At 43.2% G+C, this 26,842-nt stretch overlaps 1 protein-coding gene and 1 long non-coding RNA gene across 2 annotated transcripts in view; both read left to right on the top strand.

Annotated features, from left to right (window-relative positions):
• The window catches only part of SLC28A2 (solute carrier family 28 member 2), a 29,391-nt gene extending 22,875 nt beyond the window's left edge, over positions 1-6,516 (top strand). Inside the window, exons 17-18 of the mRNA XM_084869443.1 lie at positions 205-316; positions 6,147-6,516. Of these exons, the coding sequence (XP_084725569.1) occupies positions 205-316; positions 6,147-6,261 (227 nt within the window). The 3' untranslated portion in view covers positions 6,262-6,516. The remainder of the gene's footprint in view (positions 1-204; positions 317-6,146) is intronic.
• A 15,521-nt stretch (positions 6,517-22,037) lies between these two features.
• The window catches only part of LOC311616419, a 29,417-nt gene continuing 24,612 nt past the window's right edge, over positions 22,038-26,842 (top strand). Inside the window, exons 1-2 of the long non-coding RNA XR_014793886.1 lie at positions 22,038-22,098; positions 26,641-26,698. This is a non-coding gene — a long non-coding RNA (uncharacterized lncRNA). The remainder of the gene's footprint in view (positions 22,099-26,640; positions 26,699-26,842) is intronic.

Below are 26,842 nucleotides of genomic sequence, written 5' to 3'. Positions count from 1 at the left end.
TGTACCTCAGCTAGTCTTTTGGTAGAAATCACAAAGCTAGATACTGATAAGCTCTCTCTCAGAATACTGATTAACCACCCACCTCACAGATGCATATAAAAGGCACCTAATCTACAATGTTCTCCAATTTACACCCAAATTGTTGAGAGCTTTCAGGAACATGTGTAAAATCTTCCCCTTACTATCTCTGTCTCCTTTATCCAGGAATCCTCTATGTTCCCAGGGGAGCTGAAAATGACTGTGTCTCCTTCCTAAACACAACTTTCACCAATAGAACCTATGAGGCCTATGTGTGCTGCAGAGAGCTCTTCCAGAGGTGAGTGAGCATCAGAATCCCAGCTTCCTCCTCTAACATGCTATCCACAACTCAGGAATTGTCTGGGAGAAACAGGGTCTTGAGAGTAATCATGTGGATCCTGAATAGTGTTTAAGAAGGAAGATGGGTATTTGTGGTAGTCTAGATTTATGCTCTTTTCTCTTATTACCTCTAGTATGTATTATCTCTAGTGTGGACAAGTGACAGATTTTACCGATATTGGTGGGATACTGAGAAATGGAGGGGCAAGGAAAGAAGAAAGGAAGTGTGATTTCCCTATTGTGACCAGAATGTTGTAGGTGAAGGCTTGGCAATGGTCCTAGGTGGCTAAGAAATTATGGGCTTCTTCAGACAGAAATGATGACTGAAAGAGGATCAAGTTGAATTGATCATGATGCATTCAGATAAAATAAAGTTGTTTACCAATTTCTGGGATATTATAATAGTTTTCTGTTTTCTCATGTAAGGAGCTGGTAAACAAGTAAAAAACTGAAAAATTTGAAAAATCAGTTATTGTTCTTAGATTCTTAAGAGAGGTGAGGACACACAGCAAACCACTGCCCCCAAGATTGGAGAGACAGGGGAATACAGGCAGTCACAGTTATTGGAGCAGAGACTCATGAGTGGAAACTGCTGCAGAAACCAACCCATGCAGGGGTAGGAGAACCTGAAACTGTAATTGCTGGAGGCATAGTGAGGACAAGTCTGAATGTTAAAAACTTGGGTAGGGGTGGGGGTGACAGTCATAGGAGGCACCCCACACTTTTGTGACTTTTACCTCCAGGAAATAGACCAGGTTCTCACAGTAAATAAAAAAAGAAACAGAGTTGAAGTTATGGTGTACTTCAAAATGGTGCCCTTTTCCCTTCCCTGGGTGAAGAGGAAAAGGAACCATTTAAAAACATACCAGAGACTCTGTTTTTGTTTATGTGAACACATGTTTTTATTTATTTCGGGTGAATACCAAGAGTAGAATTGCTGGGTCTTAGAGTAGATACATGTATGACGAAAAAGATGCTATTGAGAAGTTGGTCTGTAGAACAGTAGAACAGTAGATGGTCAAACACAATCACTTTATCAGATGCTCCATTTGAGTCTTAGTTTTCTATGAGTTATTTTCTTAAACAATTTTTATTTTTCAATTACAGTTGACATGCAAAATTATATTACTTTCAGTTGTACAATCCACTGATTAGACATTAAATAACTTACTAAGTGATCATTCTGATAAATCTCGTACCCATCCGACACCATACATGGCTATTATATTATTGTCTATATTCCCTATGCTGTTCTTTGCACTCTATTTTTTAAAAAAATATATTTTATTGATTTTTACAGAGAGGAAGGGAGAGAGATAGAGAGCTAGAAACGTCGATGAGAGAGAAACATCGACCAGCTGCCTCTTGCACATCCCCTACTGGGGATGTGCCCACAACCAACGTACATGCCCCTGACCGGAATCGAACCCGGGACCTTTCAGTCCGCAGACCGACGCTCTACCACTGAGCCAAACCGGTTTTGGCTGTTCTTTACACTCTTGTGACTATTCTATAATTAGCAATTTTTATTTCTTAATCCCTTTACTTTTTTCACCCATTCTCCCAAACCCCGTCCCATCTGTCAAAATGCTCTCTGTATCTATGTCTGCTTTTTAAAAAAATATGTGTTTTTTTAAAAATTTATTTCAGAGAGAGGAAGGGAAAGGGAGAAAGAGATAGAAACATCAATGATAAGAGAGAATCATTGATCAACTGCCTCCTGCACACCTCCTACTGGGGATCAAGCCCGAAACTTGGGCATGTGCCCTGACAGGGAATCAAACCAGCAACCTCCTGGTGCATGGGATGATGCTCAACCAACTAAGCCACACTGGCCAGGCTGTTAGTTTATTTATTTATTTTTTATTTAATCCTCACCAAGGATATGTTTTTTAAAATTGATTTTACAGAGAGGAAGACAGAAAGAAAGAGAGAAACATCGATTGGTTGCCTCCTATATGTGCTCTGACCGGGATTGAACCCACAATCTGGGTATAAGCCATGACCTGGAATTGAACCCTCCACCTTTCAGTATAAGGAATGATGCTCCAACCAACTGAGAAGAAAGGAATAGAAAAAATATTTGAAATAATAATGACTGAGAATTTTCCCAAATTAATGTCAGACACCAAGCCAAAGATCCAGGAACCTCAGAGAACACAAAGCAGGATAAATGCCAAAAAACTACACCTAGGCATATTTTCAAAATACAGAAGATCAGAGATAAAGAAACATACTGAAATAAGCCAGGAGGGGGAAAAAGGGAGCATATATAAGCTAAAAGAAATAGTTATAGGATACACAGAAAGAAAGATTTGAAGAACTAGAATGTTTAGTTCTGCCAAAATAAAAGATATATACAGTAGTGATATATGGGTGAGTGAAGAGAGTTCTGAAGACAATGCAGATAGTTCTGGGAGATGAGGCTAAAATATCTTAAAAGGCCTTGTATGAAATGCTAAGGTATTTAGATCTTGACTTACAGAATTCTGAACACTGTCATGTTAAGAATTTTTAAAAGATAATTCTTATAACCATTTAGATGTCTGGGAGACCAATAAACACATTGATATAATAGTCTAAGTGACTAAATGGTAACAGCTGATACTAAGTGGTTATGGGAATGAAGATGCACTGGACTGAGGAGAATTAATGGAATTGGTCATCGCTAGATAGGAGGGAAGGATGGGGTAGGGAAGGGAAAGGAGCCTCAAGTGATTGTCTTCTTTGTAGCTTTTGAAAAAAGGTCTAAAAGAGATGACACTAGTCCACTGAGAGGAGGACCAGTTTCACGAGTGGGAATAAAGGGGAAATATTATGGTTTAGCTTCATTCAGTTGGATATGTTGACTTGGAGGTACCTGTGGGACCACCATGGATGCTACTTGCAAGCCAGTTGGGATCTGGGGTTCAGGAGAGAAATCAGAGTGGGAGATATATTTGGAAGTTATCATTAAATAGTTGATCTGTTCACTACTTATGCAGATGTTTGGGTGCTGGCTACTTAACAAGTTACTATGCTGAGTAAACAGATGTTACCCTCTTGTGTTTAGAGGTTATCATCAGAGTAGGCAACCAACAATCTTTGAAAAATAATCCCTTTATTGTACTATTAAAGATGAATTATAAACAGGATAGTGATATTGTTCGATTCCTATGTTCTTGTGCCAGTCCAGTGGATTTCATTGTAAGCACAAACCAAAGTAAATGAATAAAGTGAAAACTGCTAACTTTTGTTTAACAATGAGTTATCTTTCCACTGAACTTCACTGAAAAATGAACAGAATACTCTTTCCTGCTCATTTCTGCCTCTACAGCTGCAATGGACTTTTTGTCTATAGTCATTTACTTAGTGTCATTAGCATCTGGATTCTAAAAGAGATCATGTTTTTGTCCAATGTGTTTATACTAAATAAGTTTTGGGTGACTCCAGGCCAAGATGGTGATAGAGGAGGCTCCTGAACTTCCCTCCTCCAAGATATGAATGTACAGCTTCATAGTAATTCCCTTTGAGAGAACCAGAAACTAGCTGAGTGACTCCTACACATTGGAAAACTGAGAAAATACCCACATTGAATTGGGTAGGAAAGGCTAAGACACAGTCTTACCATAAACCCCACCCCTGGCACAGAGCTATACAACTGAGGGGACTCCCAGCTCAACTTCTCCCAGAGGAGGGAAGGGTTTGCACATTTAGGGCACCAACTTTTAAGGCTCCCACCTGAGGGGCAAGTGCCCCAAACACTTGCCTCTGAAATAATATGGGGCTTGGGTTTCTGAGTCTCCCAGAACTATAGCAAACCAAGAGCAATTCTTAACAGGCGGTGAGCATTCATTGTGGCTCTCCTCCAAGGCTCAGTGCAGAGGGAACTGGCAAAATTGCTCATCTCCCAGTCTTTCCCGGGAAAGGGCTCCGCAGCGGACTTTCTAAAGCAGCAGCCTGGTCTGTCGCTTCGAATTAGCATGCAACTAAGGGCTCACTGCAATCCTCCCTAGAACCCAAACAAGCCCATGGGCACTTCCCTGACCTTTTCCCTCAGGCTCGCTTCCATGATGAAACCAGGCCATCAGCATTTCTCTGGGAAGAGTTTTACACACTTAGGTGCCAGAGTGTTTGTGGTGCTGCCCCAGGGACAAGCCCCCAGATCACCTGGTTCTGATAACCAATGTGGCTTGCATTCAGGAGTCCCCTGTGTCTAGCTTCTAATTAGCATGTATCTCTGGGATGACTGTGATCCTCCTTGGAGCCCACTTTCTCCCTCCAACAATAAAACCAATTTTCTGGTATCTCCCTGGAAGGAGCATGTACACACATCTAATGCCCCAAATTTTATGGCTGCCACTTAAGGGACAGGCCCCCAAATCACCTATCTCTGGCAGTAAACTGGGCTTGCGCTGGAAATCAATTTCCAGTGGGAAATCTAGCCAACAAAGATGAAGTTTTTAAATGAGCACAGAAGCAACCCCCAATAGCTATACACCCAGGGTTCAGCACAGAGGGAGCAGGCACAAATGCCCATCTTCCAATTTCTCCCTGAAAAGAATCTGACTGCATACTTTCCCAAGCTGGTATCTAAGGATCCAGCTTCTAATTAGCCTGCATTCAGGTGCTGACTGCAAACCTCCCCATTCGGGACACTAATGAGACCTACACAGAGACACATAATTAAATTGTTAAAAGTTAAAAACAAAGAGAATTTAAAATCAACAAAAGAAAAATAACTCATTTTGTGCAAGGGAATTCTCATAAGCATATTTGCATATTTTTCGCCAGCAACCTTGTAGTTCAGAAGGGAGTGGGATAATATATTCAAACTTAAAAACTACCAACCAAGGATGCTTTATCAGGCTTTCAGAAGTGGAGAAATAGTGTTTTCCAAACAAGCTAAAGCTGATAGAGTTCATTATCACTAGATCAGCCTTACAAGAAACAGATAGTAATACAATCTTCCCAAATTTGTTAAGACTTGTTCTGTTGCCTTGCATCTGACCTATCAGGTAATTTTCATGTGTAACTTGAGAAGAATGTATTCTGGTGTTGGATGGATTGTTCTGTAAATGTATGGTAGTCTATCTAGTATATCATATAATTTAAGTCCAATGTTTCACTGTTGATTTTCTGTCTGTATGATCTATCCATTACTAAATGGGATTATTAAAATCCCCTACTTGTATGAAGGTTCCCAAATAAATTAAAAATAGAACTACCACATGATCCAGCAATCTCACTTCTGAATATATATCCAAAGAAAATGAAATCACTATCTGTATTCCCATGTTGATTGCAGCATTATTTACAGTAGCCATGGTATGAAAACAACCTCTGTGTCCACTGACAGATGAATGGATACAGAAAATTTATCCTTATAAAAGAAGGAAATCCTGGTATTTGTAAAAGCATTAAACAAAGTGAAATAAGATTGACAAAGACAAATATTGCATGGTATCACTTATATGTAGAATAAAAAATTTGTTTTTAAAGCCAAACCTATAAAAACAGAGTAGAGTGGTGGTTGCCTGGGACTGGGAGGGTTGGGGAGGGTGGGGGGGGGGGGGGAGAGGGGACATGTGTCTAAGGAGGGGTGGAAATAGATGCTTATATACAGGTCTTATCTTGGGCATGAATGAGAAAATATACTTAATTATGTCCTATTTAATTGGTCATTGCAATTGGATCCATTTATAGGTCTTTCCCCCCACCCCACCCCACCCCCAGAACTTATTGATATGTCTTGTTGAATTTTCTTTAACATCTGACCCACTATGTATCTCTCTGGCTTTTCATTTCAGTACTCTGAATGGCACCAACGCTCCTTCTTTTTCCGGTCCATGGGAAAATAAAGAGTTCAGTGCCATAGCCCTTGCTAACTGCTGTGAATTCTACACCAATGCTGTGTGTGCCTAAGGCTGGTCCATTTTCATGACAGTCTTAATCTTGACAGACTTTTGATGGTAAAGGTATTTATGTAGTCAAGAGTTCCCACTCTAACAACCAACTCACCATGTCTTTAACAGTACATGTGAAAAAATAATTTGGTTTTCACTGTATGCCAGTAATGAAAATCAGCATTTGTCTTTTCATTATTTGGCTGAACCAAATAGGAAATTCGTTATGGGCTCTGTCTGAGTTTACATGTAAAATAATAAATATTACCATATAAAAATATCTTGCAAAATCTTCCTTCTAGTTGCCACCTCAAAAATTCTGTGATACAGTCTGCTATAAATGTGATTTAGTATGAAATGCACACTGTGGTGAAAAGTGTATTTCTTGGAGTTTTGTGGATGAGTTAGATTTATGGTTCTAATGATACATATAAAAGTTATATGAATATATAATGATAACATTTTTTTCTGGTTGTCACACATACAACCTCCTTAACATAACATAGTAAACAAAAAGTATTTCTTGTCTGCAAACTTGAAAGGAATGTCTATTTCTTTTTTTAAATATATTTTATTGACTTTTTACAGAGAGGAAGGGAGAGGGATAGAGAGCTGAAAACATCCATGAGAAAGAAACATCGATAGCTGCCTCCTGCACATCCCCTACTGGGAATGTGCCACCAACCAAGGTACATGCCCTCCACCGGAATTAAACCTCTCAGTCCGCAGGCCGACGCTCCATCCACTGAGCCAAACCAGCTTCGGTGGAATGTCTATTTCTTAAAGGCCCTTACTTTGTTTTAGTATTCTGCTTTAGTGTTCGATTTGTTTCAAGTTTACGGGGAATCCTTGAAAACAGTGATTTTCAGAGGGAAGGATGTCAATTTTGCCTCCCAGGGGATATCTGGCAATGTCTGGAGACATTATTAGTTCTCACAAATAGGGGAGAGACGGGGATGCTGCTGACATCTACTGGGTAGAGGCCAGGATTGCTACGAAGTTTCTCTGGCCCCAAATTTCAACACTCTGATTTAAAATATCTACTATATGCCTTATATCTAATATTATTTATAGTATTAATAGTATTATAGTATTAAGGAAGAGTTTCAAAAAGATGTGGAGAGTTCCTCAAAAGTTAAACATGGAATTACATCATGTCCCTACAATAACCACTCCTAGGTATAGATGTAAAAGAACTGAAAATAGGTATTCAAACAATTATATATATGTACATGTTCACAGTAGCATTATTTATAATAGTCAAAAGATGGAAACAGTCCAACTGTCCATCAATGGCTGAAAGGATAAACAAATTGTGTTATGTACATATGATGGAATTTTATTCAGCCACAAAAAGCATGAAGTACCTATATATGCTACTTACAAAGAGGAACCTAGAAACATTATGCTAAGTTAAAAAAGCCAGACACAAAGGCTTGTTATTGTATGATTCTATTTTGTATGATTCCATTTATATGCAAATTCAGAACATCTAAGTCCATAGAGACAATACAGATTGGTGGTGCCAGGGGCTGGGGGGAGTGGGGAATTGGGAGTAGCCACTTCATGAGTATGTGGTTTTACTTCAGGGTAATGGGAATGTTTAGGAATTAGTAGAGGTGGTGCTTACACAGTATGAATGTACTTGTTCATTGACTTGTTCATTTTAAAAGGGTTTGTTTTATGTTATGTGAATTTCACCTCAATAAATTATATTTATATGTCTAAAAATGGATGTAGATACTTGTATATGTTCCTGTAACTAATCTACCTTCTTCCACTTCACAGTTTTCTGAGCTCAGAACCTCTTGGTCTTCTTTCCAGTCTCCATTCCAGTCTCTCTCCTATTTCCCAAAGTTGACGTAAAAGGAAACTAAGCCTCAATAAACTGCTTCTTGACCTGCACACTGACTTTCCCCCTAGCCTGGTTTCTTTCTGCGAGGCAGCAGAAGGCAGTGCTTGGTGGTACTGGACACTCGGCCAGGCTACTTGGGTTCTAATTCAGCCTCTGCCACTAAATGTACTAAATGAATGGACATTGGGTGAACTCGGGCAAATTCCTTAACTTCTCTGGGTCATGGCTCCTCATCAATAAAATGGGAATAAATGGACCTACCTTATAGGCAAAGTTGTGAGGCTGACTGCTCACCATAGGCTCAATGTAAGGGTTAGCTGCTACTAATCATTACTATTTAAGGAGCTTCGTTCACGACTATCAACTTGAGTTTTGTATACAATTTAGTTCACCCAAGGAAGCACGGAGCACGGAGGGGAGGGAACTCATTATCTCCTTTCAGGGGAAAGGGCGGGCTTTCTTATTCTCAGTTTCCTAGTTGAAGCAAATCTGGCTTAAACTCCCTTACTAGGAGGGCGGAGCGGTAACAGCAGGAAGCATGGCAATCATTACCACCACCACCTGCAGAGGAGTCTCAACAGCAAGAGAAGCGAACAGGAAAACCCGGCACTGAATGTGATCTCAGCAAACTCAACAACAACTTGCCTAGTTGAGCACCAAGGTGACCTGGGCAGAAATGGGCTGTGCAGCCAGGGTAGTGTGCAGGCACCGGAGGCGCGCAGCGGGGATCAATGACTCTCAGACTCATCCTGGGGCAGGGCAAACATGCCCACTTCCTGGTCTAGGAAGCGCATGCGCTTGGCTTCCACAAACAAGAGCTCCTAGGGTCCCTGGTGTAGGAGCCGCAGGCTAAGGGAAAAGATAATGAGGACCAAGAAAAATGGGAGTTGAGAAAGGAGGCTGTGGGAGTAATAGTGTGGAAAGGGGACCACGTGATGAGGACTGAATCACTTAGTGGGTCAAGTCTGTTCTCTGAAACACTACCTATAACATCTCTCTAGTGCATATTGTTCCACAGTCTACCCTTTTGTTTAAGGTGTGTGAAAGTCTTTCTAGGCCAGTACATATAGATGTATCTCATTCATTCTATTGGCTCCATGGTATTCCATGTAAGGAGGTACCTACTTTATTTTTCCATATTGGTGCACATTTTCTATTGGTGCACATTGGCCAATTATTTCTAGAGGCCTGAGGTACACAAATTTTGTGTTTGACTCCCACTTCTGAATTAGCTTTAGATGCCCGATCTACTCTTGGTGGAAGTTCTTGCCTAAGCTATTGGTTGTCAAGCCAGGTTATCACCTCTGTGAGAATAATTTACTTTTACAACAGAAATAAAAAGATTAGGAGCCAGAAGATCTGGATTCAAAGTCTTGGCCAGAGTTCCTTTGAAGCCACGTGAAAATTCTTAATCTCTCTGAAGTTCAATATCCACTTCTGAATAATGAAGGTGGTGATAGTTATATCTACCTTACAAGTTGCTAGAAAACTTGAATGTACATGAAAAAACCACATTGTGGAAATGGTAAGGTCTCCAAAGATATTCTTTTCACAAGTAGTTAAAGTGTAAGGACCTCAGAGAGTCTGCCCCTTTATACATGAACTTCCGCTTGGTACTTATCACACTTCTGGCATTGCTTACTTATTGAGATTTACATGTTTGCTTTCTTCCCCCATTTAATCCCTACAATAACCCTTTGAGGAAGGCACTATTACTATCCCAGCTTTCCAGGTGAGGAAATATAGGCTTGGAGAGATTATAAATTGCTCCCTAGAGTCACATGATAAGTGGCAGAGCTGGGATCTGAGCCCAGGATCTGTCTAACTCCAAAGGCCTTGCTCATAACCACTATGTCTATTCTCATACAACTTCAGTCTTCCCTGCCTATGTCTGATCCAGTGCTTCAAGGTCCACTGGTTTAATCCAAGTGGTCTCTTCAGCTTCTAACATCTTTACACTTTCTGAAGTACCTGTGCCATCATGTCCTGCTGTGTGGTATCTTATATTTTTTTTTTATTTTGCTGTTTGTTGTCTTTTATTGAAGCAAGCATAAAAATAGTTATAAACTCTGGAAATTCCCTCAAAGACAGAAATGACTTTATTTAACAAGTTACTTTTATCAGCCCTGAATGTGGAGTTCCAGGAGAAAAGAGACCAAGTCTGTTTGCTGCCAAAGCCCAGGAGCTAGCACTGCCTAGCATAAATAAATAAATGAATGAATATTAAATAAATGAAATGTTTATTTGAGGGCTAAAAAAGATGAAGCTCCAAGGTTTGGTCCTACACTTGGGGCAAAACCAAGATAGGGAAAATGTCTGCCAAGTGAAAGCACATACATAAAAGCATTTATAATGCCTGATATAAAGTAAGCATTTAGTCAGTTATTATTGTTACATAAGTATAATAGGGATGGAGTGGTGCTTATAAGTAGCAGGTAGAAAATAGGAAGGCAAAAGAAAGGAAAAAAATGGAGCAAAATGATGCTGAACTATGGCTGCTTGTGATGAGATGGCCAGTGAGGACTTCTCCTGTAGGCATGGTCTTCAATGAGCCTCTGTAAACAGCGGAGAAAGAGAAAACAATTTTATTTTATTTTTCTTTGTTTTTAAAAAAATATATTTTATTGATTTTTTACAGAGAGGAAGAGAGAGGGATAGAGAGTTAGAAACATCAGTGAGAGAATCATCGATCAGCTGCCTCTTGCACACCCACTACTGGAGATGTGCCCGCAACCAAGGTACATGCCCTTGACTGGAATCCAACCAGGGACCTTTCAGTCCACAGGCCGATGCTCTATCCACTGAGCCAAATCGGTTTCGGCAACAATTAGAATTTAAATAAAATGTGTATATTGACTAATGGGCACAGTCTGGGACCTGGCCCAGAATGGCCGGCATTTCCCTGGGACTCAGACATCACGAAGCTCATGACCGTCATGCTCGCCATGTGGAATACCGGGATGAAGTATGTCATGTGGGCCCTCCAAACTGGCCCCTGCTTCAGGTGGCTTTCCCCACTCGTGACAGAGCAGCTCTGTGTTCTGAGTTTAAGTTACCGCCACTCAGAACAACTCACATCCCGGCAGCAGGATCCTGGGCCTCTTTTGCTTCTCTCATTAAGTCGTCCTCTTCCTCCGCAGTTCCTGTTGGCATGTCTTCAATGTGCCTCTGGAAACAGCGAAGAAAGAGAAAAAGATCTGGTTTTACATGAGATGTGTAAACTGACTTATGGGCACAGGCTGGGACCTGGTCGACAAGGGCTGGCATTTCCCTGGGATTCAGACATCATGAAACTCAGGACTGTCACGCTCGCCACGTGGGGATATGGAGATGGAAGCACGTGGCGTGGGCCTGGGAACCTAACACTCGAGGAGACCTGCTGAAGCACCAAGGATCAGGCTGTACCTCATCTCAAGAGAGCAAGGCTCGAACCATGTGAAACTCAGGATCACAAATCCGTGGGCTTTGACAGCTCATACCCTGGTTTCCTTGCTGGAAAATGAGTCCCCCGGATTGAGGCAGCAGCTCAGGCTCCTTCAGCCCAAAGGCTGCTCAGGTCCCTCCTAATCCGGGGCTTTTCCGAGAGCTCCCCATAAAGTAGGCAGAGTGAAAAGTGATGACTCACAAACTGCTGGGACTAGGCCCACCGAACCCACTGGTTCCCAGCGCCCTTGGCTCAGCATCTGCTCTTCCAGTCTGTGTTCTTCTCCTCCCACAGCCGTGCTCCTCGGCCTTATGCTAGAGCCCCTCACTGTCTGCTTTGACCGACCCCCACTACTAGGCGCACAATCTCACGGAGTGCAGGCCCCGCAACCCTCCCTGGGCTGGGAGGACTCCCCTCGGAGCAGCTCAGGAAGCCAGCCAACTCCCTGGCCTCCTGCAGACACTGTCTAATGCAAACCATCACCACATCATCCCCTGGGTACCAAAGCCCGACGCTTCCAGTTGGCACCTGCCCAACCTCCGCTGGTCATTTGTACCCACTGCGTTACAGAGAGCCAACTCAGGCCACAGTCATTTCTGCCCCAAACTACAATGTGGCTTTCCAGGTAAGCCATCCTGAGTGGGTGGTGAGCCGGCTGGAGCTGAGCAGAAGAATCCGGGAGAACGGTGAAGCAGCACCCTGACCCCGGGGTGCTGGGACAGGACCCTGTGGTCACTGTGACCTTGTCCCTGTCCCTCAGGGCCAGCCATACCCCACCACAAGGAAGGACAGTCCAGCAGCACTAGGACCGAGGGGTGAAGGCCACCCTGGGCCCACCAGATGCCTCTCGGGTTACTTGACTTCCAACCACAAGGTTTCCAGCACCAAGCCGCTCCCTCCTGCCTCATTTCAGGCAGCTCCCTCGGCCTCTAGAACAGCCTCCCATAAACACTCAGTCCTAGTGAATCCCACTCCTTAGCGAGGCATGGACGTCTTTCACATCTCAGTGCCCCCTGCTCCGGCTTTCCCTGCTGCCACTGCGTGCGCCTTCCCTGCACCCAGACCACCCCTGCTCCATCTTCAGGCCCTCCCCCCCCCCCCCCACCAACGTCCCGCCCCACTGGCTGGCCCTGGCTCCATCCGGGTCAGCAGCAGAACCCCGATGCTCACCACCACGCTTCCTTCTACACCTCCATGGAGCTCCTCACCATCTGTCTGTTGTGCACACACTGCTCACATCCCATCACCCCTGCTGGTGCTTGGCCACCGGGTCACAGGTCCTGTGCTTCTCGCAGGGCAGGTCCAAATCATGTCAGCAGAGGGAGGACAATCACGGAGCACCCAAAACCCCCTCTCCAGATCATTCAGGGGAAGTCAGACACAGAAAGAGCTCATCCCGCGATCCTGGATCTCTCCCCTAGGTGCCTCTCTTCACCTCTCATATTTTTTAAATGGAGCTTAACTCAAAAGCAGAGGAGGAAGGGGCTGGCAGTGGGCCATGTCTTGGAAGCCAGCAAAATGCAACCACCCCTTCTTGCAGAAACCTAGACCATTCCTGGGAAAGGAGAGGCGGGGGCTCTGGAAAGATGGTCTGTCCCCTTACCCTGCCCTGGGGACGCCAGTGCGCCAGGGGGCTCTCTGCCCTGAATGTGGAGGCTGGGCGTGGAGCGGGAAGCCCGCAGCCGTGGGGACAGGCGTCGGTCACCCCACCCCCTTACTTATTCCGAGGCCAGGTCCCCGCATGCTCTTGCTCAGCTGTTTCACCGTGTTAATTTGACTCCACAGTTGCCTGCTCTCCTCCTCCATGTATTTAGTCAAGAGGGTGAGCGACTGAAACAGAGATCAACAATGTGTCCCCCACCACGGCCTCTGTGGCTCCACTGCTGGGAAACTGCTCCCAGAGAAGAAAGGCCACGTGCACAAGAGGGCCTTTTAGGTAGGAGCCACACCCGTCAGCAGGACCAACACAGCCAATGACATGGGGAGGCCAAGGGCACCGGCCAATCGGGCGTCCACTGCCCACGTGTGGCCGCTGAGCACTGAAACACAGCCAGTCTGAGCTGAGAGGCGCCCTAAGTGCAAAATGTACAGCAGGTTCTGGGGACTTCACAGCCATTTTCAAAAGAAACGTAAACCATCTCATTAATAAGCTGCCCGGCAGGTGTGGGTCAATGGGTGGAGCGGCCTCTCAGGCACCAGGAGTTCACTGGTGAGATGCCTATTCAAGCAACACGCCCAGGAGGAGCTGTCGATCCCCAGGAGGGGGCATGCAGGAGGAAGCCATCACAGATTCTCTCTCATCACTGATGTTTCCATCCCTCTCGCCATCTCCCTTCCTCCCTCTGACATCAATAAAACAAATGACGGGCTGGATAGGAATTTCGGGATGAGGTGGGAGGGGCAGGAAAGCCCAAGCTTTGGCTTCAATCAAACGGAGTCCAGACCCTCTGCCTCAGAGGTCTGAGGATGGCCCCTCAGCTCACAAAGGCATCGCGAGAATTCAATGCGATGACACGGGAGCACAGAGCACAGAGCTCAGCCCAGAGGACAGAGAAAACGGCACTTGGCTATTTCCATGCACCGCCCCAACCCTGCAAAAGCAAAGGTCGGGCCCTAACCAGTTTAGTGCAATGGATAGAGCATCGGACCTCGGACTAAAGGGCCCTGGGTTCCTTTGGGTTCCTTTCCGGTCAAGGAAGGGAAAGGGATAGAAAGTCAGAAACATCGATGAGAGAGAAACATCTATCAGCTGCCTCTTGCACACCCCCTACTGGGGATGTGCCCACAACCAACGTACATGCCCTTGACTGGAATCGAACCCGGGACCCTTGAGTCCGCAGGCCGACGCTCTGTCCACTCAGCTAAACCGGTTTCGGCTCTACCACATTTCTTATATTTCTTTGCAACTTCGATGACACCTGGCTTCATGTTGCTGAACATGTCCTGGGACCACAGGTAGTCTCAGAAGGGTGGGGCTACAGGATGGATTAGGTCTGGCTGGTAGTTGTTGGGGGTGGCCTGAGGCATTTAGACAGGTGCCCATGCCATGTTTAAGGTACAAGTCCAAAGATCAGAACTGACAGAGCCAAATCTATATTCAGGTATTGGGGGTGATCTGATCTGGGAAGAGGGACAATTAGGTCATCAAATGGTTTTAATGCAAAGATCAGACTCTTATGATGAACATTTGTCACGGACAAGAAAAGCATGATTTAGAAAATTTATTAGAAACCACCTATGTTACAGCTTATATTTTTCATTAGACTGAATAACTTATACTAGTTTTATTTTTTAAAACTTAACTCTTGCTTCCAGAAAAGCAAAAGGTATATTTTTCAAAGTCCCAAATTCACTTTTTCAGTCTCAAGGCTCATGTCTATTACATTTATCAGTATATAGATTTACCCTGACTGTAAAAATCCTCTCAATGTATTTTAAGCAGGAATCAAAACAGAATATTGAAGCTGTTTTTATCACACAGAACAGCAATTTCTTGGCTGAAATAATATTTCCACTTGTCAAGAGCTATTGTACCCTCAAGGGAAGTAAACATTATGTCTGTAGCACTGAGTGCCTCACAGAGAAAAATGGAGGAGGGAGCCCTCTTTTCCATGGTGACAAGACTAAGATTTGAATTATTCATTAAATGAAGGATGTTTATTTATGATTAACCTAGCTCAGAGGATGATGTAGCACGTTTCCCAAGGAAAATATTAGCCTTCAGGTATTTGACATTTGAGAGTTACTGTATTCATGGTTTCAGAAGCAAATCTACGACTCTGTGAACAAGAAAATAATCCCTCAGCTACATAGCTATAATTTATAGAATAAAAAAAACAATGTCAATTCATTTTCTTAGTGGATTTCAGAGACAAGTCAAATGTTTAAAAGAATATTTTAAGGTGGCTATACATGGAAGGCATTATCACTAGTCATATTTTTGTAAAGGCAAAATACTCAGCTTCAACACATAGCTGTGTGCTGCTTGGCTGGTGGCCACAACTATTGTGAATCTGTTGCAAAACCATTTGACTGCCTGGATGCCTCATCCCCACTCCTGCTCCCGCTGCTTTGGATGGACCACAGCCCATGGCATTGTTGAACCACTGAGATGTGTCTGGCTGTGTATCAGAGTGCTGACTGAATCTGCGGTGTTTAACAAAGGCTCAGAAGGGATGGAGAAAATGCTCCTAACAGCCATGTCACATAATAATCACACACAAAAATTTCACTTAATTACTATTGCTAATAATAGCTAACATTTGCTAAGTACTTACTAAATGCCAGGGACTGGGTACTACTTGACTGAGTCCTCACAAAAACTCTATGAAGTGTCTTTTAGTCAAAAAGCCACAGCCTCTGTTGCAATATGGCCCCCACAAACTGAGGGGCCCCCACATGTAGTACTGACGAGGCAGAAGGACTGAAGCACTTGAAAATTGACTAGAATGGAATACAGAGGCTCTAGCTTCCCAAGAAGCTGCCTGGAGGGACTAGGTCATATAACCTATAAATGTGGTGAATTAATATCCAGGGTGAAATAAAACTTAACCAACAAGAGACAGAGACAGAAAGAAGCCAACTGGCCTCCAAGCCAGTCTCAGGAGATAAAATGAGGAGCTAGCTTACTGTTTAATTGTAGAAACATGTGCTTAAGTTACACAATTATAATACAATGTGACATGTGCTGAATCCAGGTAAAGAAATCAGGGAAAGCTCCTTCTAGGTGATGATGATGCACTTTCTATTGAAGGAACAGGAATTTCTCAGATAAGTGGGAGCAGGGAGTGAGAAAGATGTCCCAGGCAGAGTGAGCAGCAGTGTAAAAGCATGGCAACATGAGAGAATATGAAGTATGAGTTTGATATTATTAAAGCAAAGGTGAGTGTGTGCATGTGTGTAAGTAATGCACTTGTTATCATTATTAATCTGCACCTGAAGACATGCTTTATTGATTTGAGAGAGAGGAGGGGGAGAGAGAGAGAGAGAGAGAGAGAGAGAGAGAGAGAGAGAGAGAGAGAAGGGAGAAGAGAAAGAGAGAGACATTGATGTAAGAGTTAAACATTGATCAGTTGCCTCCCACACATGCCCCAACTGGGGGTTGAACCCACAATCTGTGTATGTGCCCTGACCAAAATCAAACCCAGGTCTTTTTGGTGTATAGGACAATATTATAATTAATTGAGCTATACTGGTCAGGGCAGTCATGTACTTACATGTGTGTGAATATGAGATAGTCATGAAGTGTAACTGGGTGAAGAGAGTTATAGGAAATAAAGCTGGGAAGGAGTTTAGCTTTTTTTCTCTAATTTTGTGAGATGAATGATAATATTTTCTTTTTGGAAAGATCATCTTGGTTGCAGTGTGGATGGTGAATTAGAGGTGGTTGAGACTAGAGGTAGGGATTCCATCAAGAAGTCTGCTACAGTTGTTCAAATGAGAGCTGCCCTGCCCAGATCTTTTTTTTAAAATAATATATTTTATTGATTTTTTACAGAGAGAAAGAGAGTTAGAAACACCGATGAGAGAGAATCATTGATCAGCTGCCTCTTGCACCACCCCCACTGGGGATGTGCCCGCAACCAAGGTACATGCCCTTGACTGGAATCAAACCCGGGACCTTTCAGTCCACAGACCGACACTCTATCCACTGAGCCAAACCGGGTCTCGGCTTTTTTTTTTTTTTTTTTTTTTCCCAGGCTGGAGCCCAGCTCTCATCCCCAGCAGTGACTGCGGGTGCTGTGAATGGCTCACAGGTGCCCCTTTCTCCAGTGAATTACCCACCATTGACTGTGGCCACCTTCCCCAGGAAGTTATGACACCCTCTTCAACCACTGCCCTCAGTCAATATCTATTGGGTGGTGGTGGTATTACAAGAGATTGGCCCCCTTGCCTCAAGAGGGTATAATTCTGCTGTGTTGTTAATGCTTCAGATCCCTTACCTGTGGACCAGACTGGGCTAGACTTTACCTGAGACTACATCTTTGTTAGGTAGGTCCTTTTCCTTTCCTTAGTCCGTTTCTCTCCCTCCCTCGGGTGTTTCTCTTGAAACCTGCTCCCTCAATAGATCAGATGCAATCTAAATCCTCTTGAGACTCTGTTTCTAGGCAACCTGACAACCAGTAGTAACTTTGTGAGTATGGAGATGCCTGATACACTGATCCAAGTAGAGTCAATACAACTGACCACTAGTTAGATAATCAGAAGGAAACGTAAAGGGAGGAAGGGATCTGGAATGTCCTGTAATTATGGCTTGATTCTAAAAGGATATTTAATATTCATTATACTTTTTAGATAATTATGGAGTAGTTTGGGGGGGGTGGGCATGAGGGAAGTTATAAGTTAATTCAATTGTGGACAAGCTGTGGGACACCCAGAACACTCAGGTAGAGATGAAGAAGCTAGTTGGGATATATTTATTTATTACTATTTTATTTATTTTAGAGAAAGAGAGAGGAAGGGGAGAGAAAAAAAAAAGAGAAAGGGAGAAACATGGATATGAGAAAAAACATCGACCAGTTGCCTCTTATACACACCCCAACCAGGGATTGAACACGAAACCTGGGTATATTACCCTGACCGGGAATCAAATCCTTCACCTTTTGGAGTATGGGATGATGCCTCAACCCACTGAGAACACAGGCCAGAGCAAAGGAGGTTGGAATTTAGAATTTGGAACAGGAAGTGGAAATCTAGTTGAAAGTTAACAGCAAATAAATGGCAGTCACAGCAGAGGTATTATGTTTACCATCCTGATTCCATACAGGGAAAGTCATAGGATGCTGTCCTGTTGAATTTGCAAGTTAACACCAGGGAAGGCAATCCAGTTCTCCAAGTGAGTCCTTTTGGCCCATTCTGAGCTGAATAATCTTGACCAGGCCTTAAACACACACACACACACACACACACACACACACACACACACACCTTATTTTTGTTGTGGATCTGTGTAATCATCAGGGCCAAAGGTAGTAAAATCATAACATTAAAATAACCAATTTTTAAATCACAATGAGTTGTAGTCACATCACCGATGTATACTCTGCCCAAATGAACAAAACACAAGTGTTTCATACTCACTTCCTTCAGAACCACAATGAACTGTTTGCCTGAAACTCCATAAAGAAGGCATTGGCACCCAGCATCTGAAAGAATGACTATTTTTACCCAATCAACCAGACAATAAGCCTGGGTCTTCTCTCCCTCAACAGTAAAGGGACCTGAGGATACCTAACTTAACTTTTAGGATGGAGACCCACCATAGAAATTACAAAGCATGAACTAAATTACAACAAAACCGGGGGAGTGAGTTTCCTAGCAGGTGCAGAGTTAAGGATGAAGCATGGGAAAAGAAAGAAAGGAACTAACTCTAATACATTTTACAAAGTTCTTTACTGGTATAATTTGAGGTATGAAAGGGAAAATACATTTTTTATTCACTTAGTCATTGTTGAAGGTTTCACCTCCACTTACTTAGCAAAACATACTGATAGTCTTGTTGTTCGGAACCACTATGTCATCCTTTGTTTTTTCATTCCAGTGCTTCTCTAAAGGGCACATTTTCCAGTGCCTCAGTGGAAAAGTTGTGTTTAAGGACACCACTGTGTGTGAGAAAGACTGGTTCACTTCTTTACCATTCTTTATTCAGACTACTAGTTCTTTGTCCGCAAAGCTAGTTGAGTTCCTGCTCTACAATCAACTCACCAAAATCTTTAATAGAAAATGAGTAGGCTAGTTCACTGGATCCTAATAATGAAAACATACTAAACAATATTGGAAATTGCCCATGGGACTTACCTGAACTAGGATTGGAAATAATAAATATTACCATATCAAATAAACTCTTAGCATTTTTGTTCCTGCCAGTCATTCTATAAATATGATGAAAGGTGGTATGCATGTGGTATGGTGAGTAAAGGTACTTGTGGAGAAAAGCTCTATTTCTGGAAATTTTGAGCTGAGATTTATGTGATTACTCCGTCATTTGAAAGATGCATATAAATTTAAGGGGCATGGCCCCCACACTACATTTGCATAACTGTTACACAACTCTTTAAATATTAATACAGAATCAAAATACTTTCTACTTTCAAACTCCTAAGGGATATCCTGCTCCTTGAAGATATTTACTATGTGTTGGTATTAAAGAACCATGTTTTTTTTTCCCATTTTAATAAAGGATCATTTAATAATGTTTTCCCCTTAATATTTTAAAAAAAGTTAGCTTTACATAATGATTTCGAAAGGATACCCACATACTGTATTACACACTTAATGAAATCACCCATCTTCAACTCACCAAGCTCAGAGAACACAGCGCCAAAGCAAAGAATCTCTTGGTCTTCTCCATCCTCACCCTTCCTTCTCCATGTTTTCTAAACCTGGCTCAGTGGAAGACTGGACTCTGCTTCTTGAAACTGTGAATTCCTCCTTGCTCTGGAGGCAGTGATTATGGTGGTTTGAGTGGCTCAGAGAAGTCTCACTCCCTGGGTTCTAACCCTAACCACCACTGTACCGCTGTTTTAAGAGCGGATCGTTAGCAAGATACTTAACCTCTTGGTAACCTGGTTTCCTAAATGGAGATAATATCCATCTACCTTGCGGAGAAATGAGCTCTCTCTTATAACGCGCCTATGACAGTGTTTACTATTATTTATTATCATGGAGCTCAGTCCATGGCTAAGGATCAGTTTGGTGGACTTTAAAAGTTTGGCCAGCTGCCAGGCCGGGAGCAGCCGGGTGGGGAGTAGCCACACCCGGAGCAGCAGCAGCCAGGCAGGGAGCGGCAGTGGCCAGACCCAGAGCAGCTGGTTGTGGAGCGGACCAGAGCAACAGAGGCCAGGTCCGGAGCAGCCAGGCCCGGAACAGCTCGCTCCTCGCCTGCCCCCGCCCCAAGGCTGCCTCTCAGACATGGCTGGAAACTTTTGCGGGAACTTGAGGGTCTGCTGAATCAAGTGATGAAGGCTTAGATCTAGATGTGTTGAGTTAGTATAGCGCTGGGGTGTTGATCTGTGAGTGCCTTGTGTGGGGTCTGGATGAGGTTGGTTGATCTATTTGGAAATGTCTTTTGTGTGAAGTGTATCCTTGGGCATGTGGAGGTATTATTGATTTGAGAAAATGCTAAATAACTGATTTACTATCTGAAAAATTTAAAGTTCTGAAAGTTTAAGGTCTCTTGCCAAAAAGAAGTTTTAAAGCTAACACCTTAATTTTAATGGAAAAAGGGGAGGACAAGCCCTTCCCACCCAGAACAGGTAATCCAATTTCAACCAGCAGCTATCTTTAAACAATGTATTCATTTGCATTTGAATGGCTACACCTTTTGATAACCTAAGGGCAAGTTTACATGTAAACAAGTTTGCTTCTCAATTCCCAGGGCAGAAAAAAACAAGGTTTAAAATTATTAGATTTTAAAATTTATTCTTAGAAGTGTAAAAGTTTATTAATCAAAAAACAACAACAACAACAACAAAAGGAGATTGAAAAACCTGATGAACAATATTAGCTATTGATTGTAGTAGAGTCCGTGATACGGGAGGGGAGTGGACTGACAGTTCTCTGGGGAAGGGGGACTGGTGAATGCGGGAAGAGACTGAACAGAAACTGTGCACCTATGGATGGGGACAATGGGGGTTGGGGAGGGGGCGGAGGGTGGGGTGGGAACCTGGTGGAGGGGGGAAGAAATGAGGAAACTTTGTAATAATATGAACAATAAAGATTGATTTTAAAAAAAGAATTACAGACTTAGAGGAGGATATCTCATAAGCATGCCCATTACAAATTGATTTCTTAAGGAAGTCACACATACATTTTCAGAACACAAATGTGACATTGTGCCTTGCTTTTGGGACTGACTGGCTTTTGAATCAAGAGAGGAGCGGCGGTCAGTCAGGGGTGATGGTGCCACCTTGATCCTCTGAGGATCCTGCCCATGTTTTTGTTTGTTTTTTAAGGAAAGAATTTCCTGAGGATATGAGGATATTATTGAGCTCATTTTATCTGTGTATGTAAGTATGTAATCATGTGACTGTTATCCCAGTACAAATGACTGGGCCTTATATTATGTTCTAGTTCTAAATATTTTGAGCAATAAAGAAGTTCCTCCCATTAAAAAAAAAAAAAAAAAAAAAAGTTTGGCCAACACATGTGAACGAGCAGGGAATTTGAAGAGCAAGGGCCAGCTTTCTGATTCTGATTCGGTCTCCTATTTAAAGAAAATCTGGGCGCAGCTCTCCTCGCAAGGAACTACGGGATCCAAAGCCACCCGCTGCTAGAACAGATTGAAAAGCGGGAAGAGGCACAGCGCGCGGGGGCAGAACCCGGACCAGACCGGTCAGGCGGAAGACGGACACTCGCGGGGGCGGGGTCCTTCCAGGCGAGGGGCGGGAGGCGGCTGCACGTTCGGGTTGGGTAGGAAGAGCTGCCAATCCTGCGAGGCGCACCATGGGGACCAATAGCTTTCTCCCTCCGCCATCGGAGGGCGGGAGAACCGGGGGGAGGGCGGTGCCTCCGCGCCTCTAGGACCACAGGCTTGAGTCCTGCCGGGGTCGTCGATGCATCTCAGCCGCTAGAGCAGGGTGAGCGCGGGAAAGAGGCCAGGGAAAGGGGTGAAACGGCAAAGAAGGGAGATACGACCATCAGAGCTGAGAACTAGGAAGCCAGGAGGCAGAAAGGGGGGCGCGTAGGAGGGTCTGGAGAAATGTGAAGAGGGAAGGAGGGGGGTGGGGGCGGAGCGGCGAGGTGAGGAGACCCAGGGAACGAGGGAAGAAGCGAGCAGCCGGGGCATTGAAGAGTCGGACAACCCGCTGGAGTACGGGAGGCCCTAGGAATTCATCCCAAGTGGGGCAGTAAAGCAAAGCCTGGGAGATTTGGGAGCCAGAGCTCGGTCCGCGCCCGGCGGGTCACCACGTTAGCCCCCCTTCCGCCTCAGTTGCCTGCAGACCAACCTGAGGGGGACGTGGCGTCTGGCCTTCTAAGTCAGGCCGACATTGGGAGTTTCCCTTGGTTCCTTTGAGCCCTGGACCTAGGCAGCCCGATCAGCAGATTCGGCCTGTAAGTTACCGCCAGATCGCTCACATCCTCCACTTGTGAGAAAGGAGCATCTCTGTTTTCACCTCCGCCTTTACACTGGCTCCTCCTCTGACATACACTCCCTGGAGATGGTTTCTACTGATTTACTGCCACCCTTCTGATGAATTTTCTTTCATTGACTTTCATGTTAGACTATTTTCTGTGGCAGTGCATCCTCCCATCCACCTCCTCCACCTGTCCTTGAGCTCTAGACTTGCAGACAGGTAAAACAGGCTTTCAAGGAAATCTAGTAGAAGGCCCCCCCATTTGTAGGTGAATTAAAAACACAGACTCCGAAGGGTGGAAGTGACATGTATTGAAACCTTAGTAGGCACCAAAAAGTCATTCTTGTTGATTCCTCATTAAGCACTAGATTGGAAGACCTGCCTTAAACCAGATGTCAAGACCTCATAAATATCTCAGCTTTGCCTTTCCACCTCCTAAGAGGTGACTGAGATTCTGTCCAAAGTTAGTGCGCTCCCTCACTTCAGTAAGAATAAACTCAGCTTTGTTTTATCAACAGGTTGTTTAGATGACATTTTGGTGGAGCCAAAAGAATCACCTCTCAAAAAGTAGTACAAAATAAAACCAGGGAGGGAGGAAAAGGATTGGAAAATTAAGAGATCAATTGAGAAGTTCTAACACACAAAGTTTAGGTATTACAAAAAGAACAGAGGAAATTTCAAAGAAATAATTCAAGAAAATTTTCTAGAACTGAAGGACATGTACTTGTAGAAGGAAGACATGATGGATCAAAGGAGACATATCAAGGTTAAAATCATAAAATTTCAGAAAAATTTGAGACATAGAAGACAGGAAGTTCTTGGTTGCAAGCAGATAAAGATTATTGCCACTAGAGGGCAGTAATGTCTCAGGCTCTGTAAGGTGTGTGTGTGTGTGTTTCCATACAATTTCATCTCTTTCCAGAGCTCTAGAAAGAGTTAGGCTCAGTTTGAATACATTCCATCTAGTCACACTTGATCAAAGCTCTCACTCTGATTTTTTGCCTAAGAGGCTCTGCTAACAGGTCACCATACAATCAGCCTGAAGGAAGAAAAGACAGTTCTCATTGAGGAATTGCCCTTGTCAGCCTTGGCCTCCACTCAAGGCTACAAAGTTTCAATGATAGGATACATAAATCCAAACAGATGGTGGCAGCCCTGGAGTTGGAAAGAGCAAGAGACAAGGATTGCCCCGGGCGATGGAGGAAGCCAAGTTTTTCCCACACCCTGGCTGGCCCAGGCTTCCGCTCCAGGCTACATAGTTTCAATTATAGAAGATACATAAATCCCAACAGAAATGGCTGCCACCACAGAGCAAGCAGAAGGCTTGGCTCTGCTCTAAGCTACAAAGTTTCAATTATAGAAGGTAAAGAAACCCCAGATACCAGGGCCTCTGCTTGGGTTCCAGGGGGCTTGGCCGGCCTGCAAACCACCACAGGCCCCCTCACCCAGGCCCCCCCACACCCCAAGGGAACCCCCACCCTGATCTGGGACATCCTTCAGGGCAAACCAGCCCGCCCCCACCGGTGCACCAGGCCTCTATCCTATTTAATAAAAGAGTAATATGCAGATTGACCATCACTCCAACACACAAGATGGCTGCCCCAATGTGGACATAACATGGCCACCACAAGATGGCCTGCAAGGGAGGGCAGTTGGGAGTGATCAAGCAGGCAGAAGAGGGAAGTTGGGGGCGAACAGGCCTGCAGGGAAGGGCAATTGGGAGGAACCCAGGCCTGCAGGGGAGAGCAGTAGGGGGGGACCAGGACTGCAAGGGAGGGCAGTTAGGGGTGACCAGGTCTGCAGGGGAGGGCAGTTAGGGGCAAAAAGGCTGGCAGGGGAGCAGTTAGGCATCAATCAGGCTGGCAGGGGAGCTGTTAGGGGGGTGATCAGGCTGGCAGGCAGAAGCGGTTAGGGGTAATCAGTAAGGCAGGCAGGCGAACAGTTGGGAGCCAGCAGTCCTGGATTGTGAGAGGGATTCCCAGATTGGAGAGGGTGCAGGCTGGGTTGAGGGAAAAAACCCCAACCCCCACCCCATGCACGAATTTCATGCACTGGGCCTCTAGTTTATTTATAAGGGGGGAAAAAAAGGTTTATAAATTATAAGTAAAAGCATCTTTAGAAAACATGTTATTTATATTATTGTGTAACATGCAATCTAAATAAGAACATTATGCTTGCCACACAGGAACAGTACTAAGTTAAGGCAAGTTTCTAGCTTCTCCTTCCCAGATTGCTACCCATAAGCATTTCTCTGTAAAAAAATCTGACTCTCCCTGTGCTCAAGAGATTGTTAACAACTGTTGTCAAAGGACAGAGCCAATGCCTGGCAGAGGATGTGACATTCCTCTGAAAGCTGAGTCTCCCGTCTTTCCTTCTCCTCCGGTTATGTTGTTTTTGTGCTGTTGTCAGTATTCTGGATTTTCAGAGAAGTCTTATTTATCTTTACATGTTTGATTCTTATTTTTATGATCCAAAGTGTACTATGCAATAAACTGCTTGAGAAAATAGTTTGTTTAAAGCCCCATGAAAAGTATCCTTTGAACCTTTGCCTAAAGTGGTAAGGCAAAAGGGCTGCTGTCTGGAAGCCAGGCTCTGTGGTAAGTTCTTTCTAAGCAATGCAGATATGGGATGTTTTAAAAAACTGAAATTCTGGGAAGCTTTTTATGTGGCAAGGTTTGATTCAAAGTATTTGGAAGGATAGTTTGGAAATGTTATTCCACATTTCACCTCAATTTAAATAATAAAATATGTAAAATAGTTTTCCTATATATTATTTCCCCCCAATTCAGAAGACTTCCTAGTCCCAGGTTTTTCTCATAAAAATAACTTCTTGAAAGTATAATTAGTCAAAAGAACAAAATAAGAGGTTTACTATTGCAGGGGGTTAGCAAAATTATCATTATGTGCAGATGACATAATATAGCTAGAAAACCTAAGGGAATCAATTTATAAGTTATTAGAAATAATAAGAGCATTCAGTAAGTCAGACATTACATTTTTATAAATTCATAAAATGTATACATTTATATAAGTACAAATATACATTTTTAGAAATGTATAAAAATTAATATTGTTATATTCCAGCTAAAAACAGTTCAAAATTATAATAGGTAAAATTATAAGAAGTTCAATAAAAACAATAATAGCAAATCACAATAGGAAGTATGTTGGACCTAGATGAAGAAAAATAGTAAACTTAACAGGATATAAAAAGGCTTGATCAGAAGACTCCATGCTACAAATATGTCCATTTCTCCTGCATTAATCTGTAGGATCAATGGAAAGTCAACAGATACTATGACTGGATTTTTTGGTAACTTGATCTTTAGTTCAACTGAAATAGTAATTATGTAAAATTGATTTGGTGAGAGAAAAGGAAGGAAGGAAAGAAGGAATGGAGGAAGGAAGGGTGAGTTATAAGGAAAGACTTAGCTCTGGTAGCCAACCTCCAAGATGGACCTTAACTGCACATTACAAAATGTTAAAAATATCCTTAAAACACCAACTAGTCAACTGTCAGTTGTGAGATTTATTGTAACATTTTATAAAATGTATTCATTTCTTCCACACTTCTCCCAAACTTATTCTTTTAAAGAATTGATCTCTCAATACAGCTGGATCTACAGTGATAGTAAATTCTGTCTAAAATGACTCTAAGCAATTCTAGAGTGCCAGAACGAGATCACACAGAAATGAAAGGCAGTTGTTGCAATACTATCTTCTGGAAGAACAGAAATCTTCAAAGTGTAAGGATTAAAACACTGATATATTCAATCAGAGGCCTATAGGCAAAGATACTCAGTGATTAAGTGACCTACATATACCTTTAGCTTTTCTTCCAAATATTATAGGAGAAAACTGGGGGACCTGAGGGAGGACCTGGAATGGAACCCCATATAAAGTAAGTTCCAGGGGGATTGACTGAAACCAAAGTAAAATCACTGCCCACACCAGTAAAGTGACCCATATGGTACCAGTGAACAGTTCTTGGGATTCATTTAAGTAGATAGGATAATACATTTTTATTGTGTTTATTTTTTGCAGATTACTTTGGGCACAGTAGCCACAGAAACTCTTGATGTAGCCGGCAACATTTTCTGGGGTAAGTATGGTAGTATATATTTTTTTCATTAGGTAACATCAGGTATTTTTATAAGAACGTCTCAGAGACCCCAAAGCCTCGCTGAGAATAGTTTTTTCAATAATTTTCTTGTAAGAACTTTCCACAGTAATAGAAAGTCATCCC

This window comes from Pipistrellus hanaki (assembly GCF_964339955.1).
Source record: "Pipistrellus hanaki genome assembly, chromosome: 1".
NCBI lineage: Eukaryota > Metazoa > Chordata > Mammalia > Chiroptera > Vespertilionidae > Pipistrellus > Pipistrellus hanaki.
The sequence above is the reverse complement of the archived record's forward strand: the minus strand, read 5'-3'. Positions and strand labels throughout refer to the sequence as shown.